This window comes from Erythrolamprus reginae, chromosome 8, assembly GCF_031021105.1.
Source record: "Erythrolamprus reginae isolate rEryReg1 chromosome 8, rEryReg1.hap1, whole genome shotgun sequence".
NCBI lineage: Eukaryota > Metazoa > Chordata > Lepidosauria > Squamata > Dipsadidae > Erythrolamprus > Erythrolamprus reginae.
Genome location: NC_091957.1, coordinates 44,317,700 through 44,343,411, shown reverse-complemented (window position 1 = coordinate 44,343,411; position 25,712 = coordinate 44,317,700). Strand labels below are relative to the sequence as shown.

The 25,712-nt window shown below is 44.7% G+C and overlaps 2 protein-coding genes across 3 annotated transcripts in view; both read left to right on the top strand.

The window, feature by feature from the left end:
- Positions 1 to 4,649, top strand: part of F8 (coagulation factor VIII) — a 62,389-nt gene extending 57,740 nt beyond the window's left edge. For both annotated transcript variants that reach the window (XM_070759810.1, XM_070759808.1), the window contains 3 exons: positions 562 to 710; positions 1,533 to 1,709; positions 4,370 to 4,649. In XM_070759810.1, coding sequence (XP_070615911.1) covers positions 562 to 710; positions 1,533 to 1,709; positions 4,370 to 4,528 — 485 coding nt within the window. In that variant the 3' untranslated portion in view covers positions 4,529 to 4,649. The remainder of the gene's footprint in view (positions 1 to 561; positions 711 to 1,532; positions 1,710 to 4,369) is intronic.
- Positions 4,650 to 24,241: 19,592 nt separating this feature from the next.
- Positions 24,242 to 25,712, top strand: part of MPP1 (MAGUK p55 scaffold protein 1) — a 48,513-nt gene continuing 47,042 nt past the window's right edge. Inside the window, exon 1 of the mRNA XM_070759807.1 lies at positions 24,242 to 24,734. Within this exon, the coding sequence (XP_070615908.1) occupies positions 24,627 to 24,734 (108 nt within the window). The 5' untranslated portion in view covers positions 24,242 to 24,626. The remainder of the gene's footprint in view (positions 24,735 to 25,712) is intronic.

Sequence of the window (25,712 nt, the reverse complement as noted above, 5' to 3'; positions counted from 1 at the left end):
TTCAAGGACTTCCGTGTTTTTGCGATGCTGCAATTTCACTGAGGCTCCCCTCGCTGGAAACCCCACCTCCGGACTTCCGTTGCCAGCGAAGCACCCGTTTTTGCATTGCTGGGATTCCCCTGCAGCATCACAAAAACACAGAAGTCCGGAGGTGGGGTTTCCCATGAAGGGGAGCCTCAGGGAAATCCCAGCAGCGCAAAAATGGGCGCTTCGGCTGCCAAAAGGGGTGAGTTTTGGGCTTGCACGCATTAATTGCTTTTCCATTGATTCCTATGGGAAACATTGTTTCGTCTTACAAACTTTTCACCTTACAAACCTCATCCTGGAACCAATTAAGTTCGTAAGATGAGGTATCACTGTATTATTGTTTCATATGAGGTTGTTGTTATTATTAAATATCCTAAATAAATAAATAAAAACCGGCAGAGGGTTGCAAGAGGACATTGTAGCTGAAAATGGAGCTCAGGTCTTGGACTAGAAGACCTTTAAGGTGCCCTCCAGTGCTAGGATTCTATGTTCTCAATGAGGGTAACTAGGTTTGTCTATTTTCTTTCCCTTTAGGCTGTTCCATGCCACTCGGAATGGAGAGCAAATCCATTCCCAACGAACAGATTACTGCCTCCTCTTGGGTTGACAATGCATTTACTACTTGGTCTCCCTTTTTGGCCCGGCTCAATCTGAAAGGGAGAATAAATGCATGGAGACCAAAGGTAAATTGAATGTCTATAACGAATGTTCAATTTCCAAAATTCAGTTCCCTCAATTTTATCAAAGATGTCATATTGGTACATGTAGGAAAATCCAAATCTCAAAGTTTCCAGGTTTTCCCCACCTAAAGAAAAGTCCAAGTTCCATCCCAGCACCCCCGTGTCCATCACATTCATTCATTCATTCGTTCATTCGTTCATTCGTTCATTCGTTCATTCGTTCATTCGTTCATTCGTTCATTCATTCGTTCGTTCGTTCGTTCGTTCATTCATTCGTTCATTCGTCCATTCATTCATTCATTTATTAGATTTGTATGCCGCCCCTCTCCGAAGACTCGGAGCGGCTCACAACAAGAATACAAAGTACAAATTCAATGATTAAAACAGCAAAACAATTAAAAACCCTTGATTTTAAAACGCTCATACAACCCAAACAAACCATACATAAAACAAAACGGCCAGGGGAATCAATTTCCCCATGCCTGGTGACAAAGGTGGGTTTTTAGGAGTTTGTGAAAGGCAAGGAAGGTGGGGGCAGTCCTAATCTCTGGGGGGAGTTGATTCCAGAGGGTTGGGGCCACCACAGAGAAGGCTCTTCCCCTGGGTCCCTCCAGACGGCATTGCTGGGACACATGCGCATGCATGCCAGAGATCTGAAAGTGTGCACACAGCACACCGGTAGCAACAGTAGCGGCAACCCCTGCCTGCCCGACATCTGTATTTTTTCAACATCATCGGTGATTGGGAAAGGCAAACTAGAAAGGCTGACACATTTTTGTTGTCCAAGGATGGAGCAAAGGATGTAAATTCTGTCTCTTCCCCCAGGTTGACAGCACAGCTGAGTGGCTTCAGGTGAACTTCAAGAAGGTCGTACGGGTGACAGGATTAATCACTCAAGGCGCCAAATCTGTCTTCACTCATATGTTTGTGAAGGAGTTCAGTCTTTCCACCAGCATGGATGGCCAAAACTGGACATCCGTCCTTCAACATGGGGAGAAACAGGTCGGTACTGTTTCTGCCTACAGGGAGTTCTCTTTTTATGACCACAGTTGAGCCCAAAATTTATGTTGCTGAGAGAAACATTTGTTAAGTGAGCTCTGCTGGACTTTTTTCCTCTTTCCTCCTTCCTGGCCTCGGACGAGCTTTCTTCTCTCCTGCCTGGCTCCCCTACAGCTTCATGCGGCCACCTCCTGTCTGAGGTGCAATAGTGTTGTGGCCTGCTGAGAGAGCTGGTATCAGATTCGGACAGTGAGAAGGTTGGGGATGAACATGGGCCAGTCCTGGAATCCAGGGAGGTTCGGATGAGTGCTCCGTGTGGGAGGCAGAGAGGGGGCCAGGACTGTCTAACAGTTATTAGTTGCCTTTGGAGTCAGACATCAGTGAAGCAGACAAACAGCTGGAGCCTGTTCTCAGTGTGTGCATACTCAGAATTGACAGACACAGGCAACAGCTGAGGAACAAGGGTCGACTTGAGAGTAAGGTCACAGATCAGGTCTGTGACTGTAAATTTACCCTTGAAAGACTTCGCTGGATGTGGACAAGAAGAATTCACATTAACTTAATAAAAAAGAGTTTTCGTTGGCACAAGGTGTCCGCTTCGATGGTGCAGTGGTTAGAGTGCTGTACTGCAAGCTGCTTCTGTTGAATGCTGCCTGTAGTTCATCAGTTCAAATCTCACCAGGCTCAAGGTTGACTCAGCCTTCCATCCTTCCGAGGTGGGTCAAATGAGGACCCAGATTGTTGAGGGCAAGAGGCTGATTCTGTAAACTGCTTAGAGAGGTCTGTAAAAGCACTATGAAGCGGTATATAAGTCTAAGTGCTATTGCTATTCGTGTTTTGGAAATGCCTAGGTCAGAACAGATAACATTAAATGTTCCTTCATTAGGGATTGCTCTCCTTATATTTATTATTTATTCATTTATTTATTGGCTTTATATGCCGCTCCTCTCCATGGACTCACTGCAGTTTACAACATATAGTAGACTTTCTACTAAATTTGCACTTCTATTCTACTAGTTTTTCTCATCATTCCTATTATCCATTTCCTCCCATGTTGACTGTATGACTGTAACTTGTTGCTTGTATCCTAAGATTTTTATTAATATTACTTCTTCATTGCTTATTTGACCCCTATGACAATCATTAAGTGTCGTACCACATGATTCTTGACAAATGTATATTTTATTTTATGTACGCTGAGAGCATATGCACCAAGACAAATTCCTTGTGTGTCCAATCACACTTGGCCAATAAAATTCTATTCTATTCTATTCAATAGCATTGTGACTTATATACCGCTTCATAGTGCTTCTACAGACCTCTCTAAGCGGTTTACAGAATCAACATATATTTGCCCACCTTGGAAGGATGGAAGGCTGAGTCAACCTTGAGCCGGTGGTGGGATTTGAACTGCTGAAGTACAGCTAGTAGTTAGCTGAAGTAGCCTGCAGTGCTGCACTCTAAAAACTGCACCTTCCTGGCTCTTATATAAACTGATCAATGTTTCTCAACCTTGGCAACTTTAAGATGTGTTATTTCAACCCCCAGTATTCCCGAGCCAATCATACAATAGTCCTCAACCTATGACCACTATTGAGCCCAGACTTTCTTTTGCTAAGAGAGACCGTTGCTATAAGTGATTGGTTCTCCATTTTAAAACCTTTCTTGCCACAGCTGTTCAGCGAATTGCTACCGTTGTTCAGTTAGAAACTCGGTGGTTAAATGAATCTGACTTCCCCATGTGACCATGTGAGATGGTGGCAAAAGTGGAACACAAGTGGAACACAGGGCATTGAATATGCCACCACCATAAATAGGAACCAGTTGCCAATTTTCCCCCCTGATCAATGAAAAGGGACTGTTACCATCTGTTCGGTCGGGCTCTCTGGTAGACTCCTCCCAAAAATTCACAGGTACAAATTTCAGACACACACACGTTTGAAAATTCAAAACAATGTTCTTTATAATGAAAATTCACTTAAACTAAGCCCTCTTTTGGTATAACTAAGAGCACTCATCTCCAAACAAACTGGTAATTTGTACAAGTCCCTTATCAGTTCTGTGATACTTAGCTTGCAGCTGTGAGGCAATTCACAGTCCTTCTTCTTTCACAAAGTGAAACACACTTTGCTCTGGTTTAGTTTCAAAGCGGGGAAAAATCAGCACACAAAAGGTCAAAGGCAGCAAAGCAGTCACGAAACACAACAATCAGATAATCCTCCACAATGGCCAAACCCACAGGCTGCTCTTTATAGCAGCCTCACTAATTACCACAGCCCCACCCAACCACAGGTGGCCTCATTTTCTTTGATAATAATCTCTCAGTTGTTGTTGCCTATGCATCACTCTCTTAGCCGCCCTGAGTCTTCAGAGAGGGGCGGCATACAAATCCAAATAATAAATAAATAAATAAATGCGTGGCTGTATCATTAACTCTTGTTCTGAATCCAAGGAGGAGCTAGATAATTGATCTCCTTCTGAGCTGTCTGCCACACTCTCCTCCTCCCTGTCACTCATGTCTTCTTGGTCAGAGGAGCCTTCATCAGCAGATTCCACCAGGAGCAAAACAGGCCTGCAGCATGTGGATGTCTCCCCCACATCCACAGTCCTTGGGGCAGGAGCTGGGCCAGAGCTAACCACAACACCATCCTCTCATTTTTCAGGTTTTCCAGGGAAATCAGGATTATTTCCATCCTGTGATGAACTTTCTGGATGTCCCACTCTTTGCCAAATATTTGAGGATACACCCACTCAAGTGGAACAAATATATTGCCCTGAGGATGGAGGTCTTGGGCTGTGACAACGAGCAGATGGACTACTAGTCAAGATTAAACTGTCTTTGGCTTTTGCTGCAAATGCTCAGACAAGGAGGGTCATCCCCTGTCAAGCCCACTGAAATACTGTACATTTATCATCATAAAATAAACTTCAGTTATTCTTGCATTTTTGCCCTCGGTGTTTTGCTGCATAAGGAACAACGCAAAGGCTCTGCATAATCTTGCAATGGTATAGTGCAATGGTCAGCAACTCGTGGCTCTGGAGCCGCATGTGGCTCTTTCATCCCTGTGCTGTGGCTCCCTGTCACCAGTTGGCACTACCAGTTGGAGGGAAGCAGGGTGTGCCAAAAGGAGACTCTATGGCAAGGAGTGGGGTTTCCAGTCAGCTCCACAACTGATAGGGCTTTCGGTTAGGACAGGTAGAGGAAAAAGGATGCTGTGCTAGAAGGAGACTCTATGGTAGGTGGAACCGGACTTCCGGTTGACTCCAGAATTGAATGGGGGGTTTCTGTTGAGGGTCTTTGTGGCTCTTTGAATGTTTAAGATTCAAAAGAAGATAAAAGCACTATCAGCAGCATCTCCTACTAAGGAGAGTAATTTTTTTTCATTTTGGGGATCCATGGTGTTGTGAGTGGTCCATGTCTGGCTCACCTCGTCACAGATTTTGAGGACCAGGAGACGAATTATGATTGGCATCGCAGGCCAGTGTTCTCACCATCTGAGTCCGAGAGTGAAAGTGAAGGGGAATAAGAAACTGAGGAACCACTAGAGTCTGTATCACCCCCAGTTATGGGATTGAGTGAGTCAGAGGATGATGGGGAATTAGAGGAGCAGGAACCCCTATTAGATACAAGGGTCAGGAGGACATAGGCTAGGTAGCAATACCTAAAAAGAAGGGGTTCTTGGCGTTAATGGATCTATGGGACATTTGGCTACACCTTGCCAGTATATAAGGGACAGGCTGGGGAAAAGGGTGTGGTGAACATTTATCATCATGGCGGTTGGTGAATTGAAGCCGAGAGACCTTTCTGCTTTCACAGACTTCTTATCCATGCTGTTTCATGAGTTGCTGAGTTCCATTGAACTGTAAGTCTTGTCAAGCTATCAGAAACCCTTCAAGAACTGAGATTTATGATTCTTTCTGGCTCGCAGCCTGAGCCTCTCTTATCTTCGGCTCATTAGAGCAGAACGCCACCAGAATGAAAATTCTTTTAGTTAACCAGTTTATGCGTGGACTTAGTTTGCCTATAGGTTTTGCCTATGATCAAATTTTTGACAGCATGTGTGGTTCTTTATTTAAGATTGTGATCCAACCGGACAGAACACTGAGCAGAGTTCTTAATTGTTGAGTATTTGCTAGACTCCAAAATTTTGAGGACGCTACCAAGAACTCCTGAAAGCCAGATTAACCTGTAGGAAGCCAAAACATCTGGTTAACATGTTTCAAAATGAACCATAGACTTATCTTTTACTATAACCAACCTTGGCTTGACGTTGGTCTTATAGAATGGGAATTGATCAGAATTGTCATTGGTCAAATCAAGAGGCTGTTTGGTTGGGGAAAAAATGTTTATTGCTACTCTTTAATTCATTCCTACTAGTAGGTAACTCCATATCTTATTTATTTATTTTATTCATTTATTTTGTCCAATACACAATGAGGGTTTTAGTGGGTATATATCTATATACACATATCTATATACACATAGTAAAAAACATGATGAGGAGATACTCATAGTAAAATATATCTATGAAATAATAGAAAAGAAGATATAGTAATAGAACATATCAATGAAAGTATGGAAGAAGAGATATAGGAATAGAAGAAAGGTATAGGAGATATAGGAGAGCAATAGGACAGGGGACGGAAGGCACTCTAGTGCACTTGTACTCGCCCCTTACTGACCTCTTAGGAATCTGGATAAGTCAACCGTAGATAATCTAAGGGTAAAGTGTTGGGGGTTTGGGGATGACACTATGGAGTCCGGTAATGAGTTCCACGCTTCGACAACTCGGTTACTGAAGTCATATTTTTTACAGTCAAGTTTGGAGCGGTTAATATTAAGTTTAAATCTGTTGTGTGCTCTTGTGTTGTTGTGGTTGAAGCTGAAGTAGTCGCCGGCAGGCAGGACGTTGCAGCATATGATCTTGTGGGCAATACTTAGATCTTGTTTAAGGCGTCTTAGTTCTAATCTGAAGTGGTTAAGCTACCAGTAAACTTCCTTTTGCTTCTAGCAATTGTCTAAAGGGAGGTGTCGCTTTCCCATTCAAATCCCCAAATCCTATTAAGCAAAATCCAATACAGGTGGGTCCTTCAGATGTTAACCCAACTGCATATTCAGCATTTGCATATCATTTGCTCAGCCACAGACATGAAGGTAGCTGGATAATACAGCCATATAATTAAAGGATGTCTATCTCCTGAAAATCTGTACTTTTTCTTTCCCTTGTTTTTCTGGACTGATACCCTGGTACAAAGTCTTTTCAGGGAACTGAGTCAGCAATTAATACTGATAATAATTAATTACCCAGTGAGGAAGGAATCTTCCCCTGTAAGTTTTAAGGCTTCCAAATGCAACCTCAGAATTACTCAGAAGAGCTTGGTTTATTATTTTATTTCATGGGCTCTTCACATAGTTCCCTCTAAGCTGAGCAGTGAGCAATCGCTCACTTATAAATCATCATCAACTCAGAGTTTTCCATACCTGCCCAGAAGCCGAGAGGGAAAGAGTGAGAGGGAAGGAGAGAGAGAGGAAGAGAGAGAAACAGATAGAAAAAAGAGAGGAAGGAAAAGAGAAAGAAAAAGAATGGGAGTAAGGAAGAGAGAAAGAAAATCAAAATCTAGTTGGAAACTAGCTCAACTATTTAAGTGGCATTTTGATATTGATAGAGTTGCCCTATTATTAGCTCACTGTTATAGACACACAGTACAGTATTTTATTTTGAAATTCTCTGAGGCAAAACAGGGTGGGTTTTTTATTTGTTTGTTTGTTTGTTTGTTTGTTTGTTTGTTTGTTCGTTCGTTCATTCATTCATTCATTCATTTATTATTTCTGTGCCACCCAGTCCCGCTCAGACACTATACTTTTCCGCCCACCCCCCCAAAAAACATTAGAGGGAACACTGGCTCTTCATCCTTCCAAGCGCCATCTTTCTAAGTGCCTTCTTTCCAAGATTACTCAATGGTTGACAGTCCAAGAGTACCCCCAAAAACATGGGCCACCAAAATTTGAAACAGGGTGTAAGAGTCTCAACTTCTACACAATGAAGACCAATTGCAAGAAAACCAAGGGAGCTTTGCATCATGGTTAAAGAGAGATAGGGAAGATTTTAGAGAGGCGAGGGTTGTATAATTTATTCCATCACCAAAAAAGGCCCAACTCTTCATGAATAAAGGCTTTCCAAAGCCATCCCAAATCATCCCTCAGGCATGGTGAAGTTTTCGAACAGTCTTCAATGGTAGCCCTTTGATCCTACGAATGCGAAAGACCCCTCCCTCACTGCAACACTGCCTGCAATATTATGGTACCCACATGTCTGAAAGACACTGAGGAGAGGAACACTGTGTTACAGAATCCTGTGTTCAGTTCTGGAGACCTCACCTACAAAAAGATATTGATAAAATTGAACGGGTTCAAAGATGGGCTACAAGAATGGTGGAAGGCCTTGAGCATAAAACTTATCAGGAAAGACTTCATGAACTCCATCTGTATAGTCTGGAGGACAGAAGGGAAAGGGGGGATATGATCGGAACATTTAAATATGTTAAAGAGTTAAATAAGGTTCAGGAGGAAGTGTTTTTAATAGGAAAGTGAACACAAGAACAAGGGGGCACAATCTGAGGTTAGTTGGGGGAAAGATCAGAAGCAACATGAGAAAATATTATTTTACTGAAAGAGTAGTAGATGCTTGGAACAAACTTCCAGCAGACATGGTTGGTCAATGCACAGTAACTGAATTTAAACATGCCTGGGATAAACATAGATCCATTGTAAGATAAAATACAGGAAATAGTATAAGGGCAGACTAGATGGACCAGGAGGTCTTTTTCTGATCAATCTTCTATGTCAATCTTCTATCATCAATCTTCTATATTTCTAGAGGTTTAAGTGACATCATAAAGGTTGCCAGGTTCCATGCGTGGAAGCAGTTAAAATCCACTGGCCACGCCTTAGCTTGGATTTGCAGTTTGTTAAGAGTAGCCCTCTCGAAGGATTTCTAAACAGGATGCTGGGTCCATAATTAGTCCCCAGAATATTAGATTATTGCTTCGGGACTGTGGGGACCCTTCTGGTTTCTGACCATTAAGGATCTGTTTGGATTCTACACTTCAGACCGTTTCGAATGGACTTCCTGATTGGGTGTTTCCCTAAATTTGCAGCGTATGTGTATGTCCAAGAGGCAGTTCTAAACTGACCTTACCTGTGTCTGGTAAGCCATGGAAGCCATGTGGCAAGAAATAGTTTGCTTCCAGGTGCTCTCGATGGCCATGTCTCCAGTGGGTGTCTGCGGCATCCACAGGTTTAGGATGCCCTTCATCTCTATCCACAGCAGGTTTAAAAGACGCAGAAATGAAAAGCAGATGAAACAAAACTCCATGCCCCTACAGGTGGCCACAGGGCCGAAAGCTGGAAATCCTGGACCCACGATCCGACGTAAGTTTTTAATTTTTCTTTTTAAAAAGGAATTTTATTTCAAATATATACATTTAAAAGGACGTTTTCTTGATCATTGCATCTTTACATTCATCATCAAAAGAGGCAGCAAATGGTAAAGAGAAAACCATAGACAAGATAAAAACAGACTCCACAGTCCTCGGAGAGGGGCGGCATATAAATCCAATTAAAAATAGGAAAGTGAACACAAGAACAAGGGGACACAATCTGAAGTTAGTTGGGGGAAAGATCAAAAGCAACATGAGAAAACATTATTTTACTGAAAGAGTAGTACTGTAGATCCTTGGAACAAACTTCCAGCAGACGTGGTTGGTAAATCCACAGTCACTGAATTTAAACCTGCCTGGGATAAACATATATCCACTGTAAGATAAAATACAGGGAATAGTATAAGGGCAGACTAGATGGACCATGAGGTCTTTTTCTGCCGTCAGTCTTCTATGTTTCTATAAATAAATAACCCACCCACTGTCTTATTGACAGCTTAGTTTAAACTCATTGGTTTATCATACGGTGAATACTACCAGCGGATATAAGTATAACCAAATTTCAAGTATTCAATCCTTTTTCCCCCCTATCTAGATTAGATTAGATTAGATTTATTGGATTTATATGCCGCCCTTCTCCGCAAACTCGGGGCGGCTCACAACAAAGTAAAAACAATGCATAATAGCAAATCCAATACCCACCAATCCAATTACAATTTTAAGCTAAAAAATTCATAACTCTCACATATGGTCAGTTATTACAAAATTCTTAAGTAAATCTAATAATTTTAAAACCCTTTTAAACTTATTGACAAATCTTTTATATAGCTTCCTTTTCTCCCCTTTTGTCAAACCATTCATAGAATTCTCTCCATATTTCATAGTACTTCGTATCTTCTTGGTCCTTGATGTACGTTTTTAAAATAGCCACATGATAGCTGGGTGGAATGGCCTCACATGGAAGGAAATTGTGAGAGCTTCATCATTGGAAGCTTTCAAGAAGATAATTGACTGGCAGATCTGTCAAAAATGCTGTAGGGTCTGCTTGGCGGGGGATTGGACTAGATGACCTACAAGGTCCCTTGCAACCCTGTTAATCTGCAACTCTTTAAACTGGATAAAAGTTTAAGAAAATTAAAATTATTCCGGCTAAATTATGGTCAACTGAACCCAATATTCTCTCCCCAGATTAGCAAATATCAAAAGTCAAAAGACTTTTGATAATTAAATGTTTATATACATCGCCGCCCTGAATCACTTTGAGAAGGGCAGCATAGAAATCTAAATAATAATAATAATAATAATAACAACAACAACAACAACAACAACAACAACTTCATGGACAGTTCTTGGAGAAGATTGAAGGCAAAGTGGATAAAGAAAAGACCTGGTCATGGCTTACAAGTGGAACACTCAAAAAGGAGACAGAAGGACTAATACTGGTGGCACAAGAACAGGCCATTAGAACAAATGCTGTCAAAGCCAGAATTGAAAAATCAACAGACGATCAAAAGTGCAGACTCTGTAAAGAAACAGATGAAACAATCGATCACATACTCAGCTGCTGCAAAAAGATCGCACAGACTGACTACAAGCATAGACATGATGCTGTGGCACAGATGATCCACTGGAACTTGTGCCGGAACTACCATTTACCAGTGGCAAAGAACTGGTGGGATCATAAGCCTGAAAAAGTGGTCGAAAATGAGCAAGCAAAACTACTGTGGGACTTCCGACTTCAGACTGACCGAATTCTGAAGCATAACACACCAGACATTGTGATCGTGGAGAAAAAGAAAGTATGGATCATCGACATTGCAATCCCAGGAGACAGCAGAATTGAGGAGAAGCAGCTAGAGAAATTAGTGAAATACGAAGATCTAAAAATCGAGCTGCAACGACTCTGGCATAAGCCCATGAAAGTGGCCCCAGTGGTACTTGGCACGCTGGGCGCAGTACCAAAGGATCTCCGCGGACATTTGAAAACCATCGGAATTGACAATATCTCCATCTGTCAATTGCAAAAGGCCGCTTTACTGGGATCAGCAAACATAATTTGCTGCTACATCACGCAGTCTTAGGTGCTTGGGAAGCGCCTGACTGGTGATGAAATACGAAATCCAGCATAGTGATCTCATTTGCTGTGTTTTACTGACAAAATAACAACAACAACCATCTTATAACACATATTCTTCAAAATTGTTTGTCCAATTCATTTCTGCTCATACATTTTTCATCACTTTCCCTTGATTCTGCCCCTTCCTTCCAGCAACCTCTTGAGGAGGCTACACAAAGAACAGTTTGTTCTAAATATAAGTTTTTATATTATTGCGACTGAGGTACAATAAATTGTCATTCAAGTTTGTTCTTGGTTCAGCAGTATACAAGTGACATAAATACACACCTACACACTGAAAGGGATTTGGGCATTGCATTACAGTGGTCCCTCGACTTGCGCGTTCTCGATTAGCGCGAAACGCTGCAACGCGGTTTTTCAAAAAATATTATTTAAAAAAATAAAATATTAAAAAATAAATTTTTTTTTATTCTGTTCCCTGAATGGAGACCGCCGGCCGCTCAATCGGGCCGGCAGGGAACAGAATGGAGCCTTCCGCGGCGGGGCTGGTAAGGGGGGGAGCCGAGGGGGGAGCCGAGCCCAGCCCCGTGGCATTCGCTTTCCTCCCGCTGGCAGCCGACTGATCGTGGGCTCCTTCGCAACCTCGGAGAGCTTCCTGGTTTTCGTGAGCTTTCATGCCCCGGAAGCTCTCCGAGGTTGCGAAGGAGCCCACAATCAGTCTCGGCTGCAGGTGGGAGGAAGGCGAATCCCCCGTGGGCTCCGTTACATCTTCCGCTGCCAGCCAGGCCATGCTGGCGGCAGCGGAACAATCGCTGGCTGTCAACTTTTCTTTTTAAAACTGGGCAGGAGCTGACTTGCCTCCCCAGTGCTAAAAAGAAAAGTTGACAGCCAGCGCTACGACTGACAGAGCCGAGCACGCCTTCCGCCCGGGAAGTCCTGCCCCTTCATCCCCACCCCTCGCCCCTGTGGTCGGCGGGGATGAAAGGGCAGGACTCCCTGGGTGGAAGGCGTGCTCGGCTCTGCCGCTCCAGCCGCTTTCGGCCGAGCCTCCCCGGCCAAGCAGCCAGGGAAGTCGAGCCAGGCGTGGCGGCGGCAGCGCTGCTTCTCCGGTCGCCCGGTCCTCTCCTGCCTCCTGCGCCGATGTTCCCCGCTGCGACGGAAGGCAGTTGCTTGGCTAGGGAGGTTCGGCCGAAAGCGGCTGGAGCGGCAGAGCCGAGCATGCCTTCCACCCAGGGAGTCCTGCCCTTTCATCCCCGCCGACCACAGGGGCGAGGGGTGGGGATGAAGGGGCAGGACTTCCCGGGCGGAAGGCGTGCTCGGCTCTGCCGCTCCAGCCCCTTTCGGCCGAGCCTCCCTAGCCAAGCGACTGCCTTCCGTCGCAGCGGGGAACATCGGCGCAGGAGGCAGGAGAGGACCGGGCGACCGGAGAAGCAGCGCTGCCGCCGCCACGCCTGGCTCGACTTCCCTGGCTGCTTGGCCGGGGAGGCTCGGCCGAAAGCGGCTGGAGCGGCAGAGCCGAGCACGCCTTCCGCCCGGGAAGTCCTGCCCCTTCATCCCCACCCCTCGCCCCTGTGGCCGGCTCATCCAGGGGGGCGTGTGTGGACTGGCAAGCGGCAAGCGGGAAGACCAAGGGAAGGTTCCTTCAGCCGCCCAACACCTGATCCGCTCCGCAGCGCGGCAGCAGCGAGGAGCCGAAGATGGGGTTTCCCCTTTGCCTTTACCCCATCTTCGGCTCCTCGCTGCTTCCGCGCTGCGGAGCAGATCAGCTGTTGGGCGGCTGAAGGAATCTTCCCTTGGTCTTCCCCGCCGCCCACACGCAAACTCCACCATCTGCGCATGTGCGGCCATGAAAAAAATGGCGCACATGCGCAGATGGTGGTTTTACTTCCGCATCCAATATAACGCGGAAATCGGTTAGCGCGGGAGGTCTTGGAACGTAACCCCCGCGCTAACCGAGAGATCACTGTACTTACAAAAGATGGGTGAGAAACCTTTTGCCCCTCTAAAATGCAGAAAAGTTGATGTTTATAAAAGGAGGATGTATTCTGAAATTATGTTTCATAAGGAAAGTGAAACTGCTTAGCACATCTAATTAAGCCAACTGTCTGGTTTCTAGTACAGTATTTTAATTGGTCAAAGTTTAGACAAACCGTTTCAGAATCTGCAGTGAAAATGATTTAGTGAAAACATAAAAGTGATTATTATGCCTGGCAGGGGAGAGAAGCCATTGGTGTTTTTTACAAACCTGACAACTTTTAAAAAATGTGGACTGTGATTCCCAAAATTCTCCAGCCACCATTTTGGCAGTTGGTGTCTACACATTTTAAAGTTGGTAACATTTGGGGTTAAACGGAACGAAAGTTACATTGACCAATTAAGTATTTGTATTTATTAGATTTGTATGCCGCCCCTCCCCGAAGACTCAGGACGGCTAACAACAATAAAAAAGACAATGTGAACAAATCTAATATTAAAAATAATCTTTAAAACCCCAATTTAAAGAACCACTCATACATACAAGCATACCATGTATAAATTCTATAAGCCTAGGGGGAAGGGAAAAATTCAATTCCCCCATGCCTGACGACAGAGGTGGGTTTTAAGGAGCTTGCGAAAGGCAAGGAGGGTGGGTGCAACTCTGATATCTGGGGGGAGCTGGTTCCAGAGGGTCAGGGCCACCACAGAGAAGGCTCTTCTCCTGGGTCCCGCCAAACGATATTGTTTAGTCGACGGGACCCGGAGAAGGCCAACTCTGTGGGACCTAACCGGTCGCTGGGATTCGTGCGGCAGAAGGCAGTCCCGGGGATATTCTGGTCCGATGCCATGAAGGGCTTTATACGTCATAACCAACACTTTGAATTGTGACCGGAAATTGATCGGCAACCAATGCAGACTGCGGAGTGTTGGTGTAACATGGGCATACCTAGGGAAGCCCATGACTGCTCTCGCAGCTGCATTCTGCACGATCTAAGTATAATTAATAAGGTCGTTTCATGCCTGCCTATCTCCTGTTTTTCTTTTCTCTCACAATGATTTGTCATCTGGATGTTTTCTGCCTTTTTTACAGGATAAGATTTAGAAATAAGGCAAAAATGGCCTTTTATAAACAGCGGTTAGGGTGTTTATCCTCAGTTTTTCGCCTAGCAGGATGAAAAAGGTATTTTATGTTCATTCTGCCAAATGGGACCAGATTATCTATGGGATTGCCTTCCACCTCATGTATCCCAGCGACCAATCAGATCCCACAGAGTCGGCCTTCTCCAGGTTCCGTCAGCTAGACAATGTTGCTTGGCAGGACCTAAGGGAAGAGCCTTCTCTGTGGTGGCCCCGGCCCTCTGGAATCAATTCCCCCGAGAGATTTTTACTGCCCCCACCCTCCTAGTTTTTCGCAAAGCTCTGAAAAAACATCTCTGTCGACAAGCCTGAGGGCACTAAGAACTTTAAATACCCCCGGCCCATAAATGAAGAATAATTAGGATGAATGTGGATGTCTGGGTTTTTTTTAATGGGTAGGTGTTTTTAGAATCAATTTAAATTAGATTTGAATGTTTTTTCAGTAGCGAGATTTTTAGTATGTTTAAATATTAGATTTCTTTATGTACTATATTCTTTGTTGTGAGAGTCCAGGAGAAGGGCAGCATACAAATCTGATCAAATAAAAAAATTAATTAATTAATTAATATAAATAAACAAACAAATAAATAAATAATAAACAAACATACAAACAAATAATACAATAATACAATAATACAATAATACAATAATACAATAATACAATAATACAATAATACAATAATACAATAATACAATAATACAATAATACAATAATACAATAATACAATAATACAATAATACAATAATACAATAATACAATAATACAATAATACAATAATACAATAATACAATAATACAATAATACAATAGCAAAATAGCAAAATAACAAAATAACAAAATAACAAAATAACAAAATAATAAAATAATATCAGGTGAACTGATGCAATTTTGTTTCAGAACCTGAGGGATCTTTTCGCTTGACTCCATAGGTGTCCGTCGGTCCTGGCTGTCAGAATACATGGATGATCTGTGGGCTCACGTCTCCCACTCCTTCCCTAGGGGTGCCCTCTATGCCTTCCCTGTCATTTTTGTGGTCATGTTTCTTCTTTGCTGTGCCACGTAAGTGAGTTGTATGGTGATAGTCATTTCTGGGGAAATTGTAATTTGCTCCATGTCTCAAACTTTGGAAGGAAGGGTGAAGTTCTACAAGAAAATGAAAAGTTAGGTGTCGTGTCACCCATAATAGGTTCGATGAAATTCCTATAAAGCCACGAAGAAATAACCATTGTAGGAAAAGGAGTGGTGGAACATGAGGGTGGAGTTAAGAGAGGAATCAGCCTAGAATCTCAATGTCGCCACAAGTGAACTAAGTCCAACCACCCTTGAATTCCACTAACCTTTATCTAACCTCAAGCCAGTGGTGGGCAGCAGTTGTTGCAGTCATGTGCTCTGTCCCAGTAGGAAATTCTAGGAGGCTCATGCAGCTGAGCATCCCCAATGCACACATATGCATCCCCCACATGAGATTTGGCTTCTGCGTATGCGCAGCAAACGAAATCTTGTGTGAGGATGCTCACGCAAGCGAGAGTTTGGCCATTTTTTGCTTCTACGCATGCACAGGAGCAAAAACATCTGCAAAAGATGTCAAAATCTCACGCACGCAGGCATCCTGGCACAAGATTTCACTTGCTGCACATGCGCAGAAGTGAAATCTCATGCTAAAAAGATTCCCGTGCATCGGTTTTTAGGAATAAATCAGTTTCATCACTTTCACACGTGGCTCTTATCTTTCATGTATGGCCTCCATCTATTTATATCAAGGTTTCCCTAATTGCTCTCCAGATTCTGCACTACTTCTAGCCACCGTGGAAACTGTATAGTCCCGTGATGGCGAACCTATGGTATATAGGCCACAAGTGGCATGCAGAGCCCTCTCTGCAGGCACGCAAGCCGTTGACCAGTGCAGCTCCACTGCGCATGAGTCTGGACTTCCGCCGGCCAGCTATGTTTTGGGGAAAGAAGCTTCACCCCATCCCAGCCCCATTTTGGGATGGGAAGCTTCCCCCCTTCCAGTTTGGTTTTGGGGAAAGAGGCTTCACCCCCCCCAGCTCTGTTTGGGGATGGGAAGCTTCCCCCCTCCTGTTCTGTCGGGCTCTCTGGTAGAATCCTCCCAAAAATTCACAGGTACAAATTTCAGACACACACACATTTGAAAATTCAAAACAATGTTCTTTATAATGAAAATTCACTTAAACTAAGTCCTCTTTTGCTATAGCAAAGAGCACTCGTCTCCAAACAAACTGGTAATTTGTACAAGTCCCTTATCAGTCCTGTGATACTTAGCTTGCAGCTGTGAGGCAATTCACAGTCCTTTTTTCACAAAGTGAAACACACTTTGCTCTGGTTTAGTTTCAAAGCAGGGAAAAATCAGCACACAAAAAGTCAAAGTCAGTAAAGCAGTCACGAAACACAACAAACGATCAGATAATCCTCCACAATGGCCAAACCCACAGGCTGCTATTTATAGCAGCCTCACTAATTACCACAACCCCACCCAACCACAGGTGGCCTCATGTTCTTTGATAATAATCTCTCAGTTGTTGCTGCCTATGCATTGCTCTCCTCATGCGTGGCTGTATCATTAACTCTTGTTCTGAATCCAAGGAGGAGCTAGAGAATTGATCTCCTTCTGAGCTGTCTGCCCCACTCTCCTCCTCTCTGTCACTCATGTCTTCTTGGTCAGAGGAGCCTTCATCATCAGATTCCACCGGGGGCAAACCAGGCCTGCAGCATGTGGATGTCTCCCCCACATCCACAGTCCTTGGGGCAGGAGCTGGGCCAGAGCTAACCACGACATCTCCCAGCTGTGTTTTGGGGGAAGCGGCTTCCCCCCACCTCCCACTGCTGTTTTGGGATGTGAAGCCAAAACAGGAGGTGGGATCACTCTCGCATACTCGGTGGGTCACGCTAGCATGTGTAAGGGGTGGGATGTGTGGGAGGGGCATTGCATTATGGGTGTGGACACTTGCACATACCCAACAGTGCGTGCATGCACACTTTTGTCACCTGGAGGGAAAAAAGGCTCGCCATCACTGGTACAGTCCCACAATAGGAAGGTAACCGATTGTAGAAAATTGCAACCTTCCTTTCCTGCAAACTGTAGCAACTCCTGTCTACTCTGCTGAGTAAGGTCTGCCCCGTGCTCCAGAGTCTGCTTTAAGGGTGTCATCACGCCACTCCTTGCTGGAGTGTTCAGTTGCGCCGAAACACAAATGTTTCTCCAAGCTGGGCATGTAATAACTCAGCTGTTCTCAAATGGCCCAGCTTGACCTTCCTCAATTATACCGTCTCATTGAGCAAGAAGTCAGACGTCTTCAGAAAATAAAGGGGGAAGGGCGAGTCGAGCTGGCTTTTCCAGTGGGCAGATTTAAATAGCCCAACGATACCCAAGAGGAAAGTTCGCTCAGCTGAAAGCTGGCTTGAAAACGTATCTCTAAAAATTCCAGGAGACAGGCGACAAGACATAACATCTCCAGTGTCAACAAGACTACCAGGGAGCTTGATAAACGCACACCAGGCTTGGTCTCAATGCTTTCTGTGCTATTACATGTCAGCAATAGATTTGAAAGAGGCCAAACACCATCAACAACCCACTCTTCCTTCATTTAGCATATAATTTTATTCAAAGTTTTTTAAAAAAAAAATAATCACAGACTAATATAGAGTGAGAAAGAGGAAAAGAGAAAGCTAAAAGGACAAGAAAAGGTGGCTGAAAATCTTTGTGTGTTTGTGTGTGTGTGATTTTTTTTTGTCAAGTCACCCTGGTGTACCCAAATAGGGGAGGGAGCGGCCCCACTAGGAACCATATCCCAAGGCAGATAAACTTTTATAGCCGACAACTATAATCTATAAGTGTAACATATTTTTGCGGATAATGAAAAAGAAGGGAGACTAGTATAGATCCGAGTCTGCGGAGAGGGGCGGCATACAAATCTAATAAATGAAATGAAATGAGTAATAATAATAAATGAAATCTATTTTGAGCTTATTTGTTCTCGTCAGCCAGCCACATCCTTACTGGGATTTGAACCTGCAGCTTCTGCCTTGTAAGGCAGTGCCCTTAGCCTCTAGACTACATATATTTATATGCACACACAAACACACACACGTGTGTTTTTGTGTGTGAAACATATTTTTGCTGATAATGAAAAGGAAGGGAGACTACTATAGATCTATTTCATTTGCCTTCATCAGGTAGTCACACCCTTACTGGGAATTTGAACCTAGGGCTCTGCCTTATAAGGCAGTGGCCTTAGCCTCTAGGCTACAGGCTCACGTCCTGTATCAACTTGTGCCAGGGAAGAGTTATGTGTGATTTTTTTGTCGAATCACCCTGGTATATAGAAGGAGCATACTGCTCTCCTTTTTGCCTCTCGGCCTCACCAGGCACCATATTCCAAGGCAGATGAGTTTTATTATAGCCGACAACTATAATCTATAAGTATAACATATTTTTGCTGAAAATGAAAAGGAAGGAAGACTACAATAGGTCTAATTTGGGCTTATTTGCCCTCATCAGGTAGCCACATCTTTACTGGGAATACACACACTGTAATTTTTGGACTATAAGATGGGCTGGTGTATAAGATGCACCAACATTTCCACTCTCTTTTAGCGGGGGGGGGGGGATTTATTTATTTATTTATTAATCAGATTTGTATGCCGCCCCTCTCCACAGACTCGGGGCGGCTAACAGCAACAATAATACAATATAAACAAATCTAATATTTAAGTTAATTTAAAACCCCAATTTAGAAACCAATCATACATACTAACATACCATGCATAAATTTTATAAGCCTAGGGGGAAGGGAAAGTCTCAATTCCCCCATGCCTGATGACAGAGGTGGGTTTTAAGGAGCTTACGAAAGGCAAGGAGGGTGGGGGCAACTCTGATATCTGGGGGGAGTTGGTTCCAAAGGGTCGGGGCCACCACAGAGAAGGCTCTTCCCCTGGGTCCTGCCAAACGACATTGTTTAGTCGACAGGACCCGGAGAAGGCCAACTCTGTGGGACCTAACCGGTTACTGGGATTCGTGCGGCAGAAGGCGGTCCCGGAGATATTCTGGTCCGGTGCCATGAAGGGCTTTATAGGTCATAACCAACACTTTGAATTGTGACCGGAAACTGATCGGCAACCAGTGCAGACTGCGGAGTGTTGATGTGACATGGGCATTTTTGGGAAAGCCCATGATTGCTCTCACAGCTGCATTCTGCACAATCTGAAGTTTCCGAACACTTTTCAAAGGTAGCCCCATGTAGAGAGCGTTACAGTAGTTGAACCTCGAGGTGATGAGGGCGTGAGTGACTGTGAGCAGTGACTCCCGGTCCAAATAGGGCTGCAACTGGTGCACCAGGCAAACCTGGGCAAACGCCCCCCTCGCCACAGCTGAAAGATGTTTCTCTAATGTGAGCTGTGGATCGAGGAGGACGCCCAAGTTGCGGACCTTCTCTGAGGGGGTTAGTGATTCTCCCCCCAGGGTGATGGACGGGCAGATGGAATTGTCCTTGGGAGGCAAAACCCACAGCCACTCCGTCTTATCGGGGTTGAGTTTGAGTCAAAAATGCATCTTATACTCCCCAATTCCACTGCTTAGAATTAAGCAATAGCAAAATAAATAAATAAATCCAAAACGCAGCTAAGAAAATGCAGAGGCATTTCCCAAGGGGAGCTAAAAGTTATTCAAATCCTTATTTATATTTTTGTTTCTTTTCAGTGTTCTTCTGGACTGAAATACAGCTTCTTAAAGGAATCAGGGTTTTGCTGGTCCACCTCCCCATGATTTTTCAAGGTGCAGAATGTGGTTCTATAAATTCCAGGAAAGTCTTTGGTTCACCGTCTACAACCTTGTTTGATAACTTCGCAAACAGACCAACCTTTGCTATTATCTCAGAATGAAAGTACTGTAATGCAGTTTGAATAAAAGTAACCCTGGAACAGTAATCAACTTGATCCCCATAGTTGAAGAACGGGCCAGTCAAAGGCAAAGCTTCATTTGCAAGGTCTTGAAAAACTGGGATTTTACAACGCAACCCACAGCAATTCCAGTGTGGGCTTTGTGGTTGTTTCTGTTGTTGTTGTTTTCCCCATTAGGTTTCCTTCAGGATTACAGGCATGTAAATCTCTCAGCTGTGAAACAACAGCTGTAGTTGCATCAGTTTCACAAAGATCTCCAAGCAATTATTTCATTGCGCAATTGCCCTTAATTCCTTTGTGGGGATTTTCACAAGGCAGCTCAGATTCGGTCTGCCATTCCAATGGTTTTGTTTCCCATGGAATATTCATTCACGAGAGAAAGATGGATGAGTTACAGATATCAAACATCTGTTCTTTGTTCTTAAGGAGGGTCTGCGACTTACAAAACAAACCACGGTGGCTTTTCATAGCTGGTGACTAAGGAACAGTTTACTTAACCATGATTCTAAATAAACTACAGTTGGCCAGGTCCACAGAAGGTGCTAAGCCATAAGCTGAAGCTTACAAATGACCCAAGTTGGGGTTACAAGTGACAAATGTTCGCTTTAAATCAGAGGGGTCCGATTTTGACAATTTTAACTAATTCTAGGGTTTTCCCCCTTGCCAAATAAACCTAGAAGTATCCTTCTGCCATTGTTTAAGTGGGTTATCAGATGTTAATTATTGGTAACATCTGGATTTTTTAATTTAAAAAACGCATCTTTGGTAAAACACTCATTTTAATTAACAAGATTCTTCCCAGTAGCAATAAGAGCAATTTATACCACCTTTGTAAATCCTGTTTAATATGCCTCCACGGAGGAATGTAGTTATCTTCAAACAGTTTTATGTTTGTGTTTGTCAACATCACTCCTAAATAGTTCACCTTTTTCTCGACCCTGAAACCCGACTTTGTAGTCAATAGATGACCTGAAAGGACATCTTCTTAGTCCTTTTCCTTTTTCCTTCCTTTGTCCTTCCCTTCCCATCCCTTCTTTCCTTTCTCTCTTCTCATCCTACAGTTCTGGAAATGATTTGTTAGTTGGGTTTAAGTCAAAGAATTCTAAAAGGTCAAGGGACATATCTCTTGATGTTTCTCTTCCAAATATGTTTATTGATTTTATTTATTTATTTATTTTTATTTATGTATTCTTTGTCCAATATACAATACATATGGAAGAGAATAGACATTAAGTAATATATATAAAGATAGAAAGTAAAAAAGAAGAGAATATATATGATATAAGAGATATGGAGAGGATATATATTAGATAGATAGATAGATAGATAGATAGATAGATAGATAGGTAGATAAGGAGAGAATATATATGATATATGAGATAAGGAAAGACAATTGGACAGGGGACAATAGGCACATCAGTGCACTTATATACGCCCTTTACTGGCCTCTTAGGAACCTGGAGAGGTCAATCGTGGAGAGTTTAAGGGAAAAATGATGGGGGTTGGGAGTTGACACTATTGAGTCTGGTAATGAGTTCCATGCTTCGACAACTCGATTGTTAAAGTCATATTTTTTACAGTCAAGTTTGGAGCGGTTAATATTAAGTTTGAATCTGTTGTGTGCTCTTGTGTTGTTGCGGTTGAAGCTGAAGTAGTTGTTGACCGGAAGGACGTTGCAGCATATGATCTTGTGGGCAATACTCAAATCGTGTTTTAGGCGCCGTAGTTCTAGGCTTTCAAGACCCAGGATAGTTAGTCTGTTTTCGTTGTCTGCTGTTTGTTTATTTTGAAACCTGCCAAGGTCCCAAACTCATTCCATTTTAAGACGTCTGGACTTGGAATTCCCAGAATTAATTTCCCATGCTGGATGGGGAATTCTGGGAGTTAAACTCCACAAGTGTGAAAGTCGTTCAGGTTGGACCACCCCCTGCTTTAAACCAAAGCCAAGGACATTGAACAACAGTCAACATAAACCTGCTCTTCTACCCTGCTTTTAGCTGGGGAAGAAGACAAAACACCAGCTTCTGAAAGATCGTAAAGATCTGGTATTTATTGTTAGGTTATTATTCCACCCCAGGTGCTGTGGTTATGGCTTTGCTCCAAGCGTTCTGCTAGATGGGCACAATAGGCGTGTGGTGGAATTGTGCAGTCTTGGGATTACTGCAGAGTGATTGCAAAACTCCAGATTACTTGGAGGTCAGCCCAAGCAAACAGCCCAAGCAAGTAGAACGCTTGGCTGCATAGCTAGAGGTATAACAAGCAGAAAGGAGATTTATTTATTTATTTATTTATTTATTTATTTATTTATTAGTTGGACTTGTATGCCGCCCCTCTCCGAAGACTCTTATGATCCCGCTGTATAGAGCGCTAGTGAGAACACATTTGGAATAATACTGTGTCCAGTTCTGGAGACCTCACCTACAAAAGATATTGATCAAATTGAAAGAGCCTAAGATGGACGGCAAAAATGTTGGAAGATCTTAAGCATAAAACTTATCAGGAAAGACTTAATCTGTATAATCTGGAGGACAGAAGGGAAAGGGGGGGACATGATCGAAACATTTAAATATTTTAAAGGGTGAAATAAGGTTCAGGAGGGAAGTGTTTTGAATAGGGAAGTGAACCCAAGAACAAGGGGGCACAATCTGAGGTTAGTTGGGGGAAAGATCAGAAGCAACGTGAGAAAATATGATTTTACTGAAAGAGTAGTAGATGCTTGGAACAAACGTCCAGCAGACGTGGTTGGCAAATCCACAGTAACTGATTTTAAATGTGCCTGGGATAAACATATAACCATCCTAAGATAAAATGCAGGAAATAATATAAGGCCAGCCTGGATGGACCATGAGTCTTTTTCTGCCACCAGTCTTCTATATTTCTATGATCCAAATTCTCAACAACGCTGGTAATCACATGCCGCTGCGAGTCTCCAGAGAGGGGCAGCATACAAATCTAATAAATAAAATAAATATTTTTTTCAAAGGTAGATCTCAGGATGACAGGTAGTAGGACCCCCCAGCTGGAATCTGGGTCCACACTATACACTAAACCAAGGTTCCCCAATCTTTTAGACCCCAGGGACCACTACATTCATAATTTTAAATCCCGCAGACTGCTAATACGAATCCAGTGTGCTGCCCACCCTTGCATCATTACCTCGTTCCGGTCAGCAAGGCGCTTCAAATTTGCAAGTTTCACATAGATTTCCAACCCCACTACGAGCTGCCTTGCTGGTCCCATGTACAAGAGCTCAAGTCACAGGACTGGCCATTAATTATCCCGGAGCAGTTTCTCCATTCCCTACTATCCAGTCAGAGCCGAAGAAGCTTCTAGGACAGTGATGGTGAACCTATGGCATGGGTGCCACAGGTGGCATGCGGAGCCACATTTGCTGGCACGCAAGCTGTTGTCCTAGCTCAGCTCCAACATACATGTGTGTGCTAGTCAGCAGATTTTTGGCTCTCACAGATGCTTGGGAGGGCGTTTTTGGCTTCCAGAGAGCCTCCGGAGGGATGGGGGAGGGCGTTTTTACCCTCTCCCCCTCCAGGGAAGCCTTTGGAGCTTGGGGAGGGCGAAACACGAGCCTACTGGGCCCACCAGAAGTTGGGAAACAGTCCGCTTCCGGCCTCCAGGGGGGTGGGGGAAGCTGTTTTTGCCCTCCCCAGGCATTGAATGACGGGTGTGGGCACTCGCGCATAGGTGATAGTGCATGCTCCCGCTTTTTCAGCACCCAAGGAAAAAAAGGTTCGCCATCACTGTTCTAAGATGAGAAGCAAAAGCTCTCCAAAAGAAAACTCAGAAAGTCCAGGGGCCTCTTGGAGCCTGATGGAGATGGGGGGCATCGCCGAAGCCCTAAACCATGGTTTCCAAAAAGCAAAACCACAGCCCCACGGAACCCCGGTGGCTGGCAGGGGAGCCCCCTCCCTGTGGCCTGGCACCCCCTCTTCGCGCCGGAGCTCCCTCTGCTTTGCAAAGCAAGGCCTGCACCGGGGGTGGGTGGCGGTGGCGAGGAATGACAGCGGGCCCATCCGCCTCTGATGCTTGCGTGGTTGCGCCTCTGCACGATGATGCCCCGCCGATGCCCGGGTTGAACTCCATCGCCAAAAGAGCGGCCGCAGCGGAGACGGGAGGGCGGAGGCTGGAGAGGGGGGTTTCCCTCCTCCCATTCGGCCCCTCCTGGAGGCTGAGCGGGCGGGCCCAGCTCTCCAAGCCCTCCTTCCTCCGGTTCCCTTCCCGGCGCTTCACGGCTGCTCGCTCCTTTCGCTCCTCCGCCGGGTAGAAGCGCGCAAGGGAAGCGCCCGGAGAAGATCGCCTCTCGCCCGGGGCTAGCCGAGCCCGGAGCCAGCGCCGTGCGCACTCCTCGCCAATTCACCATGACGCTGAAATCCGAGCGGAGCGCGGACAACAGCAGCAGCAGCATGAGGACGGCGCTCTCCGACCTCTACCTGGAGCACCTGCTGCAGAGCAAGCCCAGGGTCGAGGTGAGAGGAGAGGGGGGAGTTGTCTCGGGCAGGTGGGCGAGGGACAGCCGAGCGCATCTGGATGCGCCTTGGGTAGAAGCGAAGGGGACTCTTTTCTCGCCAAGCCAAGCCAGGCCCGGTTGGGTTGGGTTGGGTTGAGTTGGGTTGTTGGGTTCTCCAGGGTCTTAGGTTGGCCAGGAGGGGTCGTTTGGGGGAACCTCCGTTTAGGCGAGGCGCGTCAAAACAGCCTGGAGGGAGCATGACGCGCGGTGCGGAAGTCAGAATTGGATTCGCGGGGAGTGGAAAACAAGCCCCCACCCCCGGAGGAATATCTGGAGGGAGCTGCCGGCTTGGCTGCGGGAACCTACAACGATCCGTCCGTTCCCCCCCCTCCTGGCCAACGTTCTTCAAAAGACCCGCTCAATTCGGGTCTCAATATTGAGTAGCTGGGCTCTGGAGTCAAACGCTCCTGTCTTTACTGTGGCTGGGAGGAAGCGGGGAGAGGATAGATTTTGGGGGGCGGATGAATGTGGTGGTGGGGAAAAGCAGAAGGAGGCGGTTTGCAGGATCTGAGGTTGGGACTGGACTTTCTTGTATAATTATGTGGCATTGGAGTCTTGGCCCAGAGGTGGAGCTTGAGCTATTGGTAAACCATTCGGAGGTTCCAAATGGGTGTTGGTGGAAGGCTAAAATGGGCTGTGGAATTAATTTACTTTACCATCTTGTGAATAAAGTCTCTTTCTCAACCTGGTTCTACATCATTCTAGGCGGTCTGGGGAGAATCTCCGCCACAAAATTCTAAGTGGGGAAAAAAAATACTGCTTGCAGCTCAAAAAGTTCACTTGGGGTCATCCTCAACAACTTCCACAGGGAACTGTGCTACTATTTGGGGAAACAATGATCTCACCATTTTCCAATTTCTACCCCAATGGTTGTGTCTGGACAAGGTTCCTTCCAACCCTATCATGAGACCACTCAGAAAGTTAACTGCAAAGAGAA